This window comes from Malus sylvestris, chromosome 16 (assembly GCF_916048215.2).
Source record: "Malus sylvestris chromosome 16, drMalSylv7.2, whole genome shotgun sequence".
In the NCBI taxonomy this organism is placed as follows: Eukaryota; Viridiplantae; Streptophyta; class Magnoliopsida; order Rosales; family Rosaceae; genus Malus; species Malus sylvestris.
In genome coordinates this window covers 7,219,206-7,236,776 of record NC_062275.1, presented here as the reverse complement: position 1 = coordinate 7,236,776, position 17,571 = coordinate 7,219,206, and the positions used below count along the sequence as shown (strand labels likewise).

The window sequence follows — 17,571 nt, the reverse complement described above, 5'->3', positions numbered from 1 at the left end:
GTCTGTTGTCTTTGGGAGTGAAAATGTTCCTAGCCACCACCGCAGTTGTCATATCATTCTTCATCACAGAGTCCCCAACGGTAAAATGACCAGTAGGGGATAAGAAAGATGGGCGCCATATGTTGTCTTGAGAAGGTATAGCTGCCTCTTCACCAAAGTTTAAGTCAAAACGACGGTCGGATGAGCCAGACATTCTCAGAAATGATGAAGGAGAAATGAGGTGCAATAAATCTCTAAAGTAAGGGGAAAATTCCTACAAGCAATAACTCTCTGAATGTACTTTTTGCACACAACTGGTGCCCTTATAAAAGAAAAGGCAACAGGGCCGTTGGTTCAAGAATCGAAAAGGCACCACTCTCCGGATTCCGAAGAGGCACCACTTTCCACACGCAACATCAGCTCCTCGGGTACCACAGATAACTTTGCCAAAGATCTCTGACAAAGTTTAGACACATAAATTTTGAAGGTCCATCTACCCTACTATTACCCACAAGGGTAAAGGAACAGCACCTCTGCATGATAACTAAAAAGTCCCAATGTGTGTCAACATCTGTGCTCCGTGGCAAGGCAAACTGGCAAAAATGCCCAACCTTTATTCACATTCGAGAAAACACTTCCAGCTTTATTACTTGCTCAAAAATCGAAGAGGCACCGCTTTCCGAATCTCAAGAGCCAGACTCCCAACAAGATTGCTTTCTCAAAAATCGAAGAGGCATAGTTCTCTAAATCTCGAGAGCCAGATCCCCGACATGATTGCTTGTTCGAAAACCAAAGAGGCACCGCTCTCCGAACTTTGAGAGCCAGATTTCCTTGGATAAAGCTTATCTATAATCTTCACACGCAACATCAGCTTTCCAGATACCACAGACCATTTTTTCAAAGTGCTCTGACAAAGTTAAAACACGTGAAGCTTGCAGCTCCCACTACATTGCTATGACCAAGAAGGGTAAAGGAATAGCACTACTACTTGTTGTTAGGGAGACTCCTATATATGTCGACCTCCATCCTCCATAGCCAGGCAAACCTGCAAATAAAAAAAATGCTCAACTTTTCTTCACATCCGAGAGGGCACTCCCAACGAAGCCTCTCGAAATACTCAGCTTTCTTCCCCCCAATAATACCTATGCAAACCAGCCACACCAGAGCAAGAGTATCTCATATCATCAGGGTTAAAAGCAAGAGTATCCCATATCATGTTTTTTCCCTATCTTTTCCTTTGGCCTTGTTTTTACCTGCAAGACAATGAGAAAGAAAGTAATCAGTCAGCACTTGGAATCAAGCTTCCAGTCAGGAATTGACTGCCTGGAACCCCTTGCCTGATTTTGCTCTCGAATACTCATCTTCAACATTTTATGCTTCCAAAGACGATACCACATCTGCCTGAGGAACAGATAGGGCAAGTGAGAAGGATACAAGGAAGCATGTGGAGACAAGCATAACAGAACACGTGCCGATACATCCACTACTTTGTCAAAAGCAAAAGTATCTCATATCATCAGGGTCGAACGTACTCTAGATTTAATAGACTTGTTTTGACCCTCAAATTCTTGAGTCGGCCTTATACTCTGGAGGAAACCAGAAAACCCTCCAGCCCAGTTCAAGAATAAGCCTATGGAAAATTACTTCTTCAAAAGCAAAAGTATCTCATATCATCTCTTCTCCATTTGCTTCTCCTTATCCTTGTTGCTGTTTACGACACAATGAGAAGGAGAACAATCAACCGGAAGCCGAAGTCGAACCTCCGATCCAGGTTGCTTGCTTGGAAGTCTGATTGCTTACCTTGTCTGTTAGCTCTTTCGGCAAATCTCTTAGCTCTGCAACTTGGGGGACTCCTACTATAGGGTTTTGTATCGCACTTGACCAAGCCCGAAACTACAAGTAAGCTTCAAGTGAAATTGATACATTACCTTGTGCATCTTCATCGATTAAAGATACCACCCTTGGATGGAGGAAAAGTACTTCCAGAAAAGATACCACATCTACATATGAGACAGATAAGGCAAGTGAAAATGATACCACACTTCGGTACTTAGAAGTTTCGTGATTACTCAATGGCTTGGATCTTGCAAGTCTCTAACCGAGGAGCTTTCTTCACTCAGGAACTTAAATGAGCATTGTTTGTACCATACTTGACCAATCCCGAAACTACTGAGCACCGGTCAACGTTATACTGTCAAAGACCCAGAAGAGTTTCCCTCCAACCAGGAAGCCAATCACAGTGCGACACGTGTTTACATCAGAAGCCAATCATAGCATGACACGTGTCAACATCAAAAGCCAATCACAACACGACACGTATCAATGTTAGAATGAAACTAGAAACTCTCTTCTATAAATAGAGATCATTCTCTCACAATATTTCCTAATGTTATTTGTACTAAATCATTCACTAGTACTCACTAAAGGAGAGCTTGAACCTATGTACTTGTGTAAACCTTTCACAATTAATGAGAACTCCTCTACTCCGTAGACGTAGCCAATCTAGGTGAACCACGTACATCTTGTGTTTGCTTCCCTATCCTTATCCATTTACTTATTTATCCACATTAGTGGCCGGAGCAATCTAGCGAAGGTCACAAACTTAACACTTTCTGTTGTACCAAAGTCCTTACTGATTTTGTGCATCAACATAGTTTGTTAAATTAGATTCTCTTATCTCAATCTCATCCATTGAAAGAAACAAACCTCCACTTCGCCTTCTGAAATAATTGATTTTCACATACAACACAACAATTTACCTAGCACCAATTGGTAAATTAGTATCATACAATTTTGAAAAATATTATTTGAAAATTTCACCTACCAATGCCCATGAATGTTAAATCAAATTGAAATTTTAATTCTTAAGGAATTTAAAACAATCATTAATTAGCCAAATTGCAAGAAAAATAAGTAAGAAAAAAGAATTAAAAAAAAAAGAATAAAATGAGAGTATAAGTGTATTTGCAAGTGAAGGGAAAGTGATAGAATTTTGCTCAATGAGTTGCTATTTTTTTGTGGGACCCACTGTTTTTTTGGGCTAGATGTAGCCCAATTTTATGCTACCAAAGAAAGGAAGTTGCTAGCCCCAGTGGTGGATTTAGCCCCATTTTCCTGCTCATTGGGGATGAAATTTCTCGCTAATGCTTGAAATGTAGTAGCCTCATGAAGGATAAAACCCTCATTGCATATGCTCTTAGTGTAGATAATATCCTAGATTAAGTCCAAAAACTCTTTCAATTTTAAAAGCACTTTTATACAAGCTCTTATTTTTGCAAGTTCTACTTCTACTTGAAGTAATAGTCATGAACTCATTTTCGACCCAAAAAAAAAAAAAGTTGTGGACTCATGGGGGACAAGTGTTTTGTGAGAATTTGGTCATGTGCAAAGCTAGCCTTAAGGGTGTGCAGTGGTGCCACTGAACGAGGCCCCAATTACGATTTTATTTTACCTGTATATATTATATATATATTTAAATTTGCAATGACATATCAAATTCTTCTCGCAATGCAATTGTCTTCCGCGTCTTATCCATGTACCATAAAACACATGAGACCACCTCCAATCTAAATGTTAAAAACAATTCCGTAATTACATAGTTACACAATTATACAAGTATATAATTACATCTAAAAGTAAAAACAATTCCGTAATTACATAGTTACACAATTATACAAGTATATAATTACAATCGTACAATTATAGAAGGGTGGTGGTATCCAAACACTCATTTTAACCTTCACACATTCTTTAATTTTTGGTCGCCAAATTGAAGGAATTGAAGAATATCAATAAACAAAAATTAACAAGAGTGTGTGAGAAGTAAAAAAGAGTAAGAATAGCACTACTTTGACAGAATTGCACAATTATGTATTACAGAACGATGTGTAGTTTAGCTCGTCTAGCCCTACATCTACTTCTAGTGTAATCACAAAACTTCGTGTGTGTGTGTGCACGCGCCAAATTGCCTACTCTTCTTCATTAATATTTATCGTATTTTCTTAACAAAAATGACATATTATACGATTGCAAAGTTACACAATTAGGCCACATGAAAATGATGCAAAATGTAAGAAAGAAAAACAAAGAAACTCTCTCATGAGAGCGTAGCCTAGGTGGAGGAATTAAGAGATGAAGATGATAGTAGAATGCTCCACTAAGGTCTTGTTTGGTATTGTTGTGCTTTGAAAAAAAACTACTTCTGCTGTGCTGCGAGAACAAACAGTTGTGAAATAAAGTAGTAAAGTGTTTGGTAAACTTTTTTGTAAAAGTGCTTTTAGCAAAAAGAAGCAGTGTTAAAGTGTTTGGTAAATTTTTATGTAAAACCGCTGCGACTGTGTAAAATAACTAAAAAATATATGATGTTAAATATTATATAATAAATTTTTTATCTTTTCTTTATTATGACATTTATAAGATTGATATAAACTATTTATAAACACTTGTGAGCTTCGAAGAATGTACTTTTACCTTTTTTTATTAAGATAATTATAATTTTTTTATTATATTATTTTCTCTAAGAGTCGTTTCTTCTTTATCTTGTCCCTATTTTATTTTTGTTGAACCTGTGTATCTTCTATCTTCCGCCGCTCACTCCCTCTGGGTCGCATCAACCGATTTGCGGAAGATGGATGAACTCCGATTTCAGGACTTCCCGTCGGTGTTAACGGCGAAGGCGTTGTGGCTTTCCCGTTGAGATTTTGGGTGTCAATCAGAAGGGTGCAAATCTAGCATTCTTTGTGCAACCCAGATTTTGACAAAGCCCAAAAATCCGACGAAGAGGCCACGAATTTCAACAAAACCCATAAATCAAACGAACCTTCCGCCTCTTCTGTCCCAGAAATCCGAAGAAGCTCAGAGTCAAAGAGGACAGGAGAAAGACGTGGCGGGGTCGACGATGAAGTCGACGGGTATAATGTATAATTTATTTAATTGCTAAAGGCCATTTTGGGTATTGGAAAATTTCATTAAAGGCCTCAGCTCCTCTTGCGAAATCGGTTTGTGCAGAAGTTGGGCAAGCAAAAAAAGTTGGTTTTTCAAAGCTGAGTTTTGCATCTTTGTGTTTTTGATTTTTTTTCACCCAAAACTGTAAAAAAAAAAGCTAAAGTTGAATTTTTAACAAACATAAAAAAGCACCCAACTTTTTTTTAAAAGTACTTCAATACCAAATCAGGGTTAAGGCTCATGAGGAAGAGCTGGAAATCATACACCTCTAAATTAAAACAACAAAAGTAGGAGGTGAAAAAAAAAACACGATAAAGAAGAGGATTACATGCACTGGAGGGAGAAATTATAGGGTTTTTTTTTTTTTTTTTTTGCATATTTCCAATAAAAATTTTCTTGGTCAAGTAGTTTTTTTTTGTTGTCAAATTATAGATTTTGTTATATTAACTACTGATAAGATTTAAACTCACATCGTGTAAGAATTTAACACCTTTCTACCACTGTAGTAAAGAATCACTCTTAGGCAAGTAGTTTTAAACAGTTGTAAGAATAAGCTTTTCATGAATTTTTTTTTTTTAATAAACAACTATCAAAACAAACGATATTATTTATTTAAAAAAAATTGTACAAAGAAGAGTGATTTCCGACCACAAGGCTTTTCAATCGCACTTTCATCTCCGCAGCCGAAAATTTTCTCCCGCAGCTGCTGGGACTCGGAAACCAAGACTAGCGCAAAGTAATGGGCCTGATGGCTATGAGAATTATTAGATGGTACAGTATTACCACCTGGCACTGACAGCTAGTAGTACCCACCAATAAATGCATGACATGTGGCAAGTTAATTATTAAATAAAAATTAATGGCTGGGTTTTACAAGATCCTAACATCGTTAGGTCTCTGCCAAAAAACTGCTGTGACTGTCTGCCTCTCCTCCTTTTCCGCCAAAACTGATTCCTCGTATCCCACCTTTTGGTTTTTCACCAAAACCAAAAGCTTTTGTTGCGCTCCCAATCGAATCCGTCATTTCTCAAGAAAAGGAAAGCTCTGCAACGTTCAAAAAAAAAAAAAAAAAAAGAACCTCATCCCTATTTACTTGAATCAAAACCCAGAAATCTCATGCTACAGGTACTGGAAATTTTTGCTTGAATCTTACTGCAATTTGGTATTTTTTGCTTGAATCTGACTGCGAAAACCAAAAATATGTGTTTCTGTTATTATTTTCTTCTTAAACCTGCAACTGCAGGCAGTGATGTAAAACCCAGGCAGTGTTATATGTCATTTGGTGTTGAATTTGATAAGCTAGTATGTGTTTGTATTGATCATAAAGAAAAGTAGGACAAGAGATAACGTATACATGCAAAGGAGAGAAGGAACAGACTCCTTCAATGATTTTCAAGAAATTGTTGCTTGAATCTTACTGCAATTTGGAATTTTTTGCTTGAATCTTACTGCAATTTCTTGCTTGAATTTTGTTTTACCCTTTTCGATTCCAGCTTGTTTAAATTCTGGGACCATTCTCAAAAAGTAGGCTCCGCACCATTCACAAAAAAGCAAAGCTTCACCAAGGAAGAATATGGATACTGGTAAAATATTTAACCTATCAGCCTATTTGGTTTGTCTTTTTAGCAATTTCTCTTTTCATTTTTAACTTGTTATTCGACTGCTATCATATGTCTGTTATTTTTGCATCCATTATTTAACCGTTCAATTACGTACAAATTTTTCATTCACGTACAAATTTTTCTTGTACAGTATTCATTGATACCGATAGTGATGAAGAAAATAATCAGAAAGAAGATCCAATCATTGATATAGAAAGTGATGAAGAAAATAATAGAGAAGAAGATCCAGTCATTGTGAATCGAACGGAGAATTTCGATGACATTTTCGTGGGAAAAGTTGTACTAAATGAAAAGGAAGCTTATGATCTCTACAACAACTATGCTACGACATTTGGATTCAGTGTTCGTAAGGGACAAAAGAGATATAATAGAAAGAATCAACTAAGACAAGTTTGTTATCTTTGTTCAAAAGAAGGTTTTAAGGTAGATGGTGACCCGTCAGAAGCAAGCAATTCTTATAAACTAGAGACAAGAACATGATGCAAAGCTAGAATTCGATTTGCAGTACAAACGGATGGTACGTTGAAAGTTGCTCAATTTTTTTTCTCAACACAATCACGAGCTTGCTAAACCAGAAAAGAGGCAGTTTTTGAGATCAAATAGAAAAGCTTTTGGTTTTGGCGAAAAAGGAGGAGGTGAGATACGAGGAATCAATTGCGGCGGAAAAGGAGGAGAAGGCGTGGGGAAGGAGAAGAGGCAGACATCAGTTTTTTGGCAGAGACCTAACGGCGTTAGGTTCTTGTAAAATCCAGCCATTAATTTTTATTTAATAATTAACTTGCCACATGTCATGCATTTATTGGTGGGTACTACCAGCTGTCAGTGCCAGGTGGTAATACTGTACCATCTAATAATTGCTGCTAATAACACTTTACGAGATACTTTTTTTTTTTTTTTTTTTTTTTTTTTTTTTTGAGAACTGATACTGTTTTTTATATTAGCGTGGCCATTATTGAGTGTACGATCCTCAGATTTTGAAATCTGGGCTTCAGAGTCCTATCAAAATCTAACGAAGGAATCCATTATTAAGCGTAGATGTTTTTTAAAATCTGGGCTATGCTGCTAGTAACACTTTCTTTCTTCTTTTTTGTGTCAAAATTCTAAGTGAGCTTTAATATGTTAAGATAGTAAGGATTGACACATGTTTGAAGCTCAACAGTTAATGTACTTTAATATTGTTTATTTATTTAGCTTAAGTACCTTTTACACATAAAAAGACGTATGAGAATGTGAAGTATCATCTCACATCTAGATAAATTACTTCAAATTATGAATTTACTAAATTTGAAGGGAACTTATTTACGCTCTGCACTTCTACTTGAACGTCACAGTCATGGACGAATGGGGTACAAGATTTTTGTGAGGGTTTGGTCATGTGTTCCTCACAAGCCCTAATCTAAAGATATCTGCTTTTGAAGGGACAGGCTCTACGGCTCATGTAACTACTCACGGACCAAACAAGTTTACGGTTGCGTGGCCCAAATATTAGCCAACTGAAGCCAAAAATCCTGACTGGCTCATCTTCCATTGCAGAGGCCCAAATTGTTGAACGAGTTTATGGTTTATGGAACTTACACAGCTTAGAACTATTCTACAAAAATAACTTGAAAATAACAAATAACTGATGTGATGTGTTATCAATATAAAATAAGAAACGAGGGGATTTTCTTTGTGAGAATTCTGAAAATCCTCCAATATCGTATTCGTCAAATATTGTTTATATTTAGTTTTAAATAAAAAAATTATAATAATTTATGACCGTACGATATACAATGAACAAATGTGATTAGAAGATCTCTGAGATCCTCACAAAGAGAACCTAAAGAGGATCATCATTCTAAAATAAGTATTTAATTCAGTTATAATAGCATAGCTCACAAAATTTTTAGCATCACCCATTACAAAAACAAGAACATCAAACTGAGTTTAAAAAGATGATCATAAAATTCTCTAAATACAACCCCAAAACTCAGAAACCAAAATTAAGATTGAACAAAGAAAATGGCCATCACTCAACTCAACTAACATTGATGTCCAAAATCTTGGAAGTAACGGAAGCCTACGGAATAGTAATATACAAGACCCCATCTTTAACCTCAGCCTTGATCTCCTCAAACTGAATATTCTCCGGCAACGCAATCCTACTGCTGCACCTCCCATAGCTCTTGGCAGACCACACCTCCCCGTTTTCTGATAAGCTCATATTTATATATATTTTACATCAAATTCACTTCTCTTTTCTTAGTTAGTTCCTTATATTTTTGAGCTATTTACTTTGTTTTTGTGTTTTGTGGGATTTGTCAAGCAAATAAAAGAAAAATAGCACAAGTAGGATTTTTAGTAACAAATTCGTCAAAACTGTCTGTGCAGATCAGCTGACTTTGGAAGCAAGTTGCGAACAGCTCAAAATGAATTAGAGAATGAGCCTTATATGCTTGGAAAGCTACGGATGTCTATTTTCTGGAGCATTTCGCAGATTGTTAATATCATTTTCGTAGAAAAAGTTATGGCCGTTTTAACACTGAAAGGTTCACAAGAGACTGGGCAGTTTGTAATTGCAATGAAAGCAATAAATCCAATAAATCTAGCAGCCAAAACTAATGCAGCCAAGAACAAGTCAGCTAACACCTATTCAAATATCAGAGGAAATTGAATTAAAAATGAGGATTAAGAGGGAGTAATTGGCATAAAGGCTACCTAAAGAGTTACAATTGTTTTACAATTTCCTCTCACTTATTGTCATCACTAAATGGCTATTAGTGGGTGAGTTAAGGGGAAGAAAATGATGCAGCAAGAATTGGTTTAAAACCAGCATTGGGGAAGGAGGAAAAGGGGGGAGGAGGCCTCGGTCGATTTCTTTCGGTTCTATCTTCTCAAACTCATGTCTATCTTTTGTTTTAACTTAAGGATTGTGTGTAACTAAAGTTTTAGTAGTTAGGGGCTGTTTTGAAGCCCCAAATATGATTGCAAGTTTGTTATGACATTTCGTTTGAATTACTTTTATGAATGGATGAAAATTAGTTCACTACTTGTCTCATTGATGAATTCTTTATTTGTTTTCTATGGGTGCATACGTAGTAAGCATATATAGGATTCTAATGCTATGAATATGTGTGTGACTGCCCTTGTAGAATGAGGACCTACATATGTTCTAAAGTAGTACTTGTTAACTGCGATTAACATGTGAACCAATTTTTAGGATAAGTAAGACAACGCCAGTACTTACGATGTCTTGTGATGACTCAAACTCTTTTCATTCTTAATGATTCCTACTTGTTAAATCTATGAACACGCCATTCTAGAAGTTAAGTTGAAAATGTCATTCTCTTAACATACTATGTAAGAAAGAGTAATAGGTTGAGTTCTAACATTGAGCCAACTTAAGCATCTTCATCCGGAAATAAAAGGAATTTGAATAAAACATAACATGTTTGCATGATTATCTGGTGGTGGATAACAATTCCCCTAACTCGTTTTTCTTAATATGTGAACTACTTAAAATATGTTTCTATCCTGTTTTTGTTTGATTTAATTTAAATATCAAACCTAATCCAAAAATCCCAAAAATTTGTAAAAGTGTAGCTCTGTGTGTCTAGTGTTTGCTTATAAAATTTCGTAGACTTTAGATTAGTGTAAGTCAATCTAATAATTATTTTTCGGTGGCTGGTCAGTAGGGACAGCAACCTGTTTTTGTGACATTTTAAGTAGTTAGATAAAACAATCTTCTGCTGAAAAGACCCTTATTTTCATATGCTAGAATTGACAAATCTTAGTGTTAATAAAGAAAATCAATAGGACATTTGTGTGCTACTTTGTGGTGTGCTTTTAATTCTATCATTTTCTTCCACCACCACCCCATTCTCCGTCTTCTTGGCCGCCTTCTCAGCCTTCACAACCAGCATTTTATCCTCCACCCACACCTTCACGTCCTCTTTCGTCATCCCCGGCATGTCGAATCTCATCTTGTAATCACTCTCCCCTTCTTTGATCTCCCATGGCGTCCGTCCCCCGCCGTACACTCCTGCCTCTCTTGGCAATGGCGGCGTGTACCCGCCAGAGTAGGCCAATGGGTCCTCCATCATCCTCTCCATTGTTTCCATCATCTGCTGCACCGTCCTCGCCGTTGGAAACCGATCCCACAACCCTGCCAAATATCAATTTGTTATTCAATTAAACTATTCAAACCTAGGGCATGTCTGAGTGACTGTTTCCAATGTAAACACTACTAGCATAAGCACTTACGAACAGAAGTACTTACTACGCATCTCAAGCAAGTCCAAGAAGCTTAAAAGTTTGAGGGGGGAACTCGAATTTACCGATGGGTGGCGCTGGGGCAGCTCTCTTTCTAGGCTGGGCTTGTTGTTGTTGTTGTTGTTGTTGGAGCTTGACGGTCCTCTGCAAGTGGTCGAGGTTGTCTCGTGCATCGCCTGCCATGGCCTTGATTCTGTTCTTACCGTAGCTAAAACGTCCACCGCCATGAATTGGTTTGGAAAAAACTGGTATCGCACATTTTTGGTTTTTGCAGATGACATTGGGAGAAAAGAGGCTGAAATTTGCTATAGCCTGAGACATTTTTGTATCTCTCAAATGTTGGGCTTTTGTTTATTGGTCGAGTGAAGTTGTCAGTTGTTGGCACCAGAAATTAATGGAGTTGTAGGGCACTGTTTGGTAGACAAGAAAATCGAGACAGAAAGTGAAGGACAATGGAATTTGAGGAGAAACGGACTGGGTTGTCCTATATTTAAAGGAAAGTGTAGACCTTTCTGGAAGAAGAAACGAAGGAAGAAGACGAGAGTTTCAGAACCTGGCACTGACAGTTCTGGAGAGCTCTTGAAAGGAGAAACCTCACCTGGATAGGGAAAAATCTGAGATACTCGGTTGCAAATTCGCACGACGTCGTTTTGGTCAATTGGCATTTCGGCATTTACATTTTTTGAAATCTATATATACTAAAGCCCAGTTCCCCTCACTGTTCATCATGTGAGATGGGTTACTGTTCACGAACAGTGTGTGGACGAAAACGCCCTTCAAATGCTTCTTTCTGTGGCATTTTTTGTGCTTTTTCACAGTAAAAAGGCAATTTTACCCTCATTTGCCTACGTGTCCCTCATTGCTCCGCCTTCTTCCTTTGTTTTTCTGCTTTCTTCTTTCTCTGTGCACACTGCACACGCGTCCTCATCCGTGTGCCTTTTCGTTGGATTTTCTTACTGCTATACACGTGTTCTTCATCCTAGAACGGAAGAAAGATGGAAAATCAAGGCTCTTCCATTTTGATGAGCTTATTAAGTCTTGGATAATTTATGAATTTAAGATCTTCAATTTTAGTATTTAAAGAGTAATATGTGTTTTATTTATTTATTTATTTATTATGCAGCAGTTAAAGAAGGGTGCGAGGAAACTTTATAAAAGATTAAGGAAGGTGAATTGATAATGGTATTTAAATTTTAACAATTCAATTTCTTATAATTGGGTAAATGCTGGCATTTAATAGTACTTTGAAGATGGATTTTTGACTTTGAGTTTTGACTCTTTATTGTGCATTTTTTTTATTCAGTCTTTGGCAAGCCATAATACATGATAAACAAAATAATTGGGTTTTAGTAAATATTGATTTTGTAAAATTCTTTATTTAAATTTCTAGGTTCTGATGAATTCTCATTTAGAGTTGGTGACAACCAATTGACTCACCACCGACTTTAGATCAAGATTCAAGTATGCCTTAAATTTGTAAGTCATGTTTTCATTCTATTTTGTTGATTTTGTCATCACAATTTATTACAAAGTTGGGATATCGGTTAATTTTTAGACTTGGATTTTAAATTTTTATTCGTATTTATGGAAAATTGCAGAAAGAATGCATTAAGATTCAGCTCTCCGATCCGAAGGACCTTAAGATTGAAGGCTGAATTATTGTAAGTCTGTCTTCTGTCACATGTTTACCCATATTCTTCTGTCCAATCATTTCTTGACACTATATTAGTAATCCCAATTATTATAGGGATTAGCAGATTAAGATCTATTTAGATTCTTTTGAATGTAAATAGTATTAATCTTCTTACAATCTTTCATATGTTTACACAATCTTCCATACAATTTTTAATCCCGCAGCAACGCGCGGGCATCGATTTCTAGTTTTACACTACTCGCGGGAACCTCATTCTGAAAAGATATAATCAAATTTCTTTAGTTTGTTAAAAGAAAAGTGTTTGCAAATTTCCCACAAAAAAATTGCTTAGTTATTTATGGATGAAGCATCAGATGAACACAACACCCACCTCCATAATTACTAATTAGATTATAATTTGTTTGTGATTAATGTTGTTAATTGGACTACATTTGTTGATCACATTGTTGACCACTTCTCTAATACATGTTATTAAGTCTCACGTATATAAATGCGTACATTTCTATTTTGAGAAGTGATTAGTAAATGTAATACAGATAACATGATTATTATAAACCAACATATACATGAAAGGAAAATATATACTTGCATCCATTGCATGGAAGGGTTCGCCCTTTGCGATTAGCGTGTTTTCATTGGACAAATTTCATGATCATAATCATTTATTTTCGTAATCATCATTTAAAGTCATATTTAGGAAAAACCAACCAAACTAAAAATCGTTTAGTTATTTATATGTATCACATAAATGAATTGTTTACATGGTACCAATATTTTTTATTTGTTTGATACATATAAGTGATTAAGTGATATATGGTTTGATTTACATTTGTAGCGGTGATTTTAATAATAATTAAGAAAATGAACTTTTGAGGTTATGAAGTTTATACAATAAATATATGCTTATAGCAAGAGATGGACAAAGTGTTGCGCTCCATGGAATAGATGGTCCCAACTCCCAAACGAAATTATAAAAAAAAAATACAAATGAAAGAATATTATTTTAATTTTGTCAAAAAGAAAAAAAAGAGTTGGCTCAAATTTTAGGATGTGACTTCAATGCTATGTAATCGCATTAAGTGCTATGAATATTTTAGCTGTTAAATTTGGTTTCTATTTTTTATTTCAAACATTTGTTTTTCATACTACTCAATGATACGTACCACATTAAAGAAAATTGCAGACCGTGGTATCTATCATTTGTATTAAATTGTTAAATTCTCTCTATAACAAAATTTGAGAAATGTTTGCCATAAATAAAAATGGTCAACAAAAAAGGAACTAGACGTTGGAAATAAAGCTTTAATTTTCAAATTAATGGGTCCCGAATCACACTCCAATACAAATAAAGGTTGTTGCTTTCATATGAACGTTGAGGTGTTGATCCAATTTAGTGAAAAAATAATAAATAAAATTTCCAAGAAAAGAAAATAGGAGAGACATCTCCATCCAAGAAAATCAACAAGAAACTAAAAACCCAAACTTTAAAGGCAAACAAAAACCCACACTCCCTTCCCCTCTCTCTCTCTATAAACCTTTCATTTTCTGCACATTTTATCGGGGTATAAACTGTAAAACCAAACATGGAATGGACCCAATAAGGCGCCCTTCTTGAATTCTAATTCACAATTCAAATTTCTAGCCATATTTTAAACGACACCATTGGAGGAGAAGGCAAGAACGCTGAAATGGGTGAATCGGCCTGCCTGACGAGATCATTCTCCGACCCTACTGAAGTCAAAGAGGTCAGTCGTCCTTCCGCAGAATTTTCCATTTCTTTGATTCTTAAAGTTGATTCATGGGTTTTTCTTGTTTTCTCTATATCTTTGATGGGTCTTGATCCGATTGGTTTGTTTTAATCGCATTGCGGTTTGTTTGGCTGCTGAGAAATCGTGGGAAAAATTGAGAACTTGGGTCAGATTGGTGTGGATTAAGATGGTTTGGTTAGAGCTATTCCTTTTGTTATTTTTAGGGGAGGAAGTGCGCGTAGTGTTGTAGTTTAGGCGGTTTTTCAATGGATGCCTTCAGTTCTTGGTTTCGTTCAGTTTGTTAGAGAGAGAGAGAGAGAGAGAGAGAGAGTTTCATGGTGGTTTAGATGATATGTGTATCTCGGTAGTTCTTGTTGGATTATTGAATTTTGTGTTTGGATGGACTTGTTACGTTTTTACGAGTAGGATTTTGAATTCAATGAGGAAATTGTGATGTGCTTTTCATTGCAGGGTGACCCCCTTCGTTGCCTAGGAGAATCGATCTCCTTTGGTAGGTATATGTCAGAACCTCTCTCTTGGGAGAAATGGTCTGCGTTTTCCCACAATCACTACTTAGAAGAAGTCGAGAAGTTCTCTAAGCCCGGATCTGTTGCTCAGAAGAAAGCTTATTTTGAAGCTCACTACAAGAAAAAAGCTGCTGAGAAAGCAGCAGCCTTGCTTGAGCTGACAAATGCTGGTGCCTGTAATGTTACAGCGTCATCAGTAACTATGTATGCAAATTACGAGAGCTCCTCCATGGACATAGACTCGGTGAATGGAGGGAGCCAGATGGTTGTTGATAAAGAACAGGGAAATGTTGTTCCAAATTCCGAGGTAGAAGTATACTCAGCTGATGTGAATGGCCATAATCAAATTGTTGAAGGGAATCAACTGGATACCGCCAAGGTGGCCAGAGCAGAGGCGGTAATTCAAGAAAGTGTTAATTTGGAAAATTCTATTCACGCTGAAATCTCGAACCGGTTTGAAAATGGCAAAGACCAAAATGAGATTGTTGCCACCCTAGAAGAGAAGATGCCAAATAAGGTAATTGTAGGGTTTTGCCCTGTTTTGACTCTTGTATTGCTTGATCACTTTTTCTCACCGCACAAACTGTTGTCATCTCACAGATCCTCCAGGAAGCTGCCGGTGAGGAGAATCTTGCTTCAGTGAGCAAGAAAAGATTGATGAACTCTTCCCCAAGGTTATCCACCAAAGGTAGACCACCCAAGGTACCATCGCCTCCTGCCAAACAAGCAACTCGTGTGCAAACCATAAACGGGAAAAATGCCACTCAAATGGGTAAGAAGGTTTCATCAGACTTAGTTGACAAGAGGAGTTTAACTGCAAAATCTCTCCACATGTCAAAGCATTTCACTTCTCATGGTGGTGAAAGTGAAATCAGTAAAAGAACTTCACCAATTGTTGAGAAGACTAGAAATTCGAGAAGTACTACAACTACACTTAATATCTCCATGAATAATCCAGCTTCTCGACGAACTGCTATTAGGGTATGAGTTCTTACCATTTAATGTTATTCTTTCTTCTTCATTCATTTGATTTGTGTGTCTAATGTGACACCTCTAATAAGAATATTCTTTTGCCAACTTAAGGCATCTGTTAGCGGGGTATTGATGCAGTCTTCAGTTGACCCATGGTCCAAAGATAGAAGGTATTCTGCATTGTACTTCACATGCTCGCAAAATGTCTCAGTCCATTGCATACGCCCTTACCATTTCTGCTATTTATACATGCATTGAGTACTCTAACTTATGTGATCAATTACATTATTTCCAGGGCGAAAACATTACTTAATAAGTCGGTAGCTGGACCAATTGCAGATGGGAAGTGGATATCCTCCTCAAAAGAGTAAGAACTTTGCTACTGACATGCCTATGAATTTTTCTTTATGTTCATTTCATCTTTTATTTATATCTATGCTCTGGGGTGCTTACCTAAAATTGGCGTTATTCTATTTTTAACTTTGTTTTTTTTTTTTTCAGGAACTGATAACTCTTTTTCTGTTAATTTTAGATTTACTTAACAAACTCTACGAACTTTTATTCGTATAATGTTCTGGATTGTATTCTGATTGGACTAAAATAGTTAGTGCACTAGATTTCAAAGGGACAACCAACATTTTCATAAACTTATGATTACGCTTTTCTGTTTGGCAGCGAATCTTCTACTGCAAATGGAAGTAAACCACGACCCCCTATTGTATCCTGTCCTTTTAGATTGAAGAGTGAAGAAAGAGCAGAAAAGCGTAGAGAGGCAAGAATCGATATTATATTTTTAGTTCCCTCCTTATCGTGCCACGGTTCATTAAATATTTTAGGGTTTCTTTGCTAAGAGAAAAGTCTCTTCTTTTGCTGCACCAGTTCTATAAGAGGCTGGAAGAGAAGAAAAATGCCAAGGAGGCTGAACGTGACCTGGTGCAACTGAAATCTAATAAAAAGGTTAGTTTCTTATGAAAATATTGGCAAGGGGTTTCTTCTTTTTCGAGTTTTGCAATGCGAGTTGAATTCTGTAACGTTTTATGTACTTTTATCTTTATCAAACCATTTGAAAGTTTACTTAAAAGAAAGAAAATTTTATGCAGGAAAAAGCAGTGGGGGATGTTAATAAACTGCACCACAGCACTGCCTTAAAAGCGAAACTAAACCAAGATCTGTCATCGGCATCACAATTTCCAAGTGATCACTTGAACAAGGTATACACATTTTGTTCCAAACTTTGTATTTGTATTAGAGCATGCAGTGAAGGCTTTCAATAGTATTTGGAAAGTTTCTACTGCAATAACCTTTCCATTTTATCCCTCTAATGTATCTTCTTTTATTAACGGCGGACATATACAGTCTCGGTCACCAAAACTTGGGAGACACTCTACTGTCAGCAAGGTTCTGGACTCAAGCTCTCGACCATCGGTCAATTCTCACAGCTCCAAGTATGTCACACAAAAATATAATGTGAGCACAAATCGAACGGTGCCTTCTCTTTCAAAGAATGCTCGCGAGAATGCTCCTCCCAATATCCAGAGTTGAGGGTGTCTAGCGCAGGAATATGCATGGAGATTGATTGACTCAGCCGGTTGACACCCTCTGATCGAAAAGAAAGGGAAAAGGCCGGCTACTGCCCAGAAGGGCTGCAACTACTTTCTGTAATAAGAAATATGGGGTAAGAAAATAAGTATGCGAGGATGGATTGGTTTCCTTTCGGGGAAGGGGGGGCATTCTGTCTTTCAGTTAGAAGTGAAATTTTGTAGGGTTTATCTTTCATTTTTGTAGGGTTTATTTTTGACTCAGTTGTTAGTTTCATATGTTTTTCGTTTCATAACTTGTGAGGAGTGAACGATGAGTTTTATGCGGAGGTACAG

The 17,571-nt window shown here is 36.7% G+C and overlaps 3 protein-coding genes and 1 long non-coding RNA gene across 6 annotated transcripts; 3 read left to right on the top strand and 1 right to left on the bottom strand.

The window, feature by feature from the left end:
• The first annotated feature begins 5,855 nt into the window (after positions 1-5,855).
• Positions 5,856-7,450, top strand: LOC126608653 (uncharacterized). 2 transcript variants are annotated; one of them, XR_007617937.1, is made up of 3 exons: positions 5,856-6,048; positions 6,417-6,506; positions 6,676-7,450. XR_007617937.1 is itself a non-coding variant. In XM_050276612.1 (2 exons), exons 1-2 carry the CDS (start codon positions 6,497-6,499, stop codon positions 7,023-7,025), a joined length of 360 nt encoding a protein of 119 aa, XP_050132569.1. In that variant the 5' UTR covers positions 5,856-6,496; the 3' UTR covers positions 7,026-7,450. The 2 variants fall into 2 exon arrangements, 1 of the variants encoding a protein (XP_050132569.1); XM_050276612.1 differs by having other exon boundaries at positions 5,856-6,506.
• A 1,124-nt stretch (positions 7,451-8,574) lies between these two features.
• LOC126606811 (small heat shock protein, chloroplastic-like) lies at positions 8,575-11,348 on the bottom strand. Its single transcript, XM_050274196.1, has 4 exons — positions 10,862-11,348; positions 10,397-10,689; positions 9,836-9,843; positions 8,575-8,743 (listed from the first exon to the last, which is right to left on the bottom strand). Exons 1-4 carry the CDS (start codon positions 11,115-11,117, stop codon positions 8,605-8,607), a joined length of 696 nt encoding a protein of 231 aa, XP_050130153.1. The 5' UTR covers positions 11,118-11,348; the 3' UTR covers positions 8,575-8,604.
• Positions 11,349-11,897: 549 nt separating this feature from the next.
• Positions 11,898-12,638, top strand: LOC126608489 (uncharacterized). 2 transcript variants are annotated; one of them, XR_007617886.1, is made up of 3 exons: positions 11,898-11,964; positions 12,187-12,272; positions 12,395-12,638. It is a non-coding gene; the product is annotated as an uncharacterized LOC126608489 (long non-coding RNA). The 2 variants fall into 2 exon arrangements; XR_007617885.1 differs by lacking the exon at positions 11,898-11,964 and having other exon boundaries at positions 11,971-12,272.
• A 1,216-nt stretch (positions 12,639-13,854) lies between these two features.
• Positions 13,855-17,531, top strand: LOC126608114 (protein WVD2-like 7). The gene is made up of 9 exons (XM_050275898.1): positions 13,855-14,195; positions 14,670-15,242; positions 15,326-15,706; positions 15,809-15,867; positions 15,993-16,064; positions 16,373-16,469; positions 16,577-16,654; positions 16,798-16,908; positions 17,054-17,531. Exons 1-9 carry the CDS (start codon positions 14,139-14,141, stop codon positions 17,237-17,239), a joined length of 1,614 nt encoding a protein of 537 aa, XP_050131855.1. The 5' UTR covers positions 13,855-14,138; the 3' UTR covers positions 17,240-17,531.
• The last annotated feature ends 40 nt before the right edge of the window (positions 17,532-17,571 follow it).

Coding starts and splice junctions, on each gene's coding strand:
- LOC126606811 (XM_050274196.1), bottom strand. CDS start 11,117: ATGTCTCAGGCTATAGCAAATTTCAGCCTCTTTTCTCCCAATGTCATC. Junction 10,690..10,861: donor TGCCCCAGCGCCACCCATCG/GTAAATTCGAGT, acceptor GATATTTGGCAG/GGTTGTGGGATCGGTTTCCA.
- LOC126608114 (XM_050275898.1), top strand. CDS start 14,139: ATGGGTGAATCGGCCTGCCTGACGAGATCATTCTCCGACCCTACTGAA. Junction 15,868..15,992: donor CCATGGTCCAAAGATAGAAG/GTATTCTGCATT, acceptor CATTATTTCCAG/GGCGAAAACATTACTTAATA. Junction 16,065..16,372: donor TGGATATCCTCCTCAAAAGA/GTAAGAACTTTG, acceptor TCTGTTTGGCAG/CGAATCTTCTACTGCAAATG.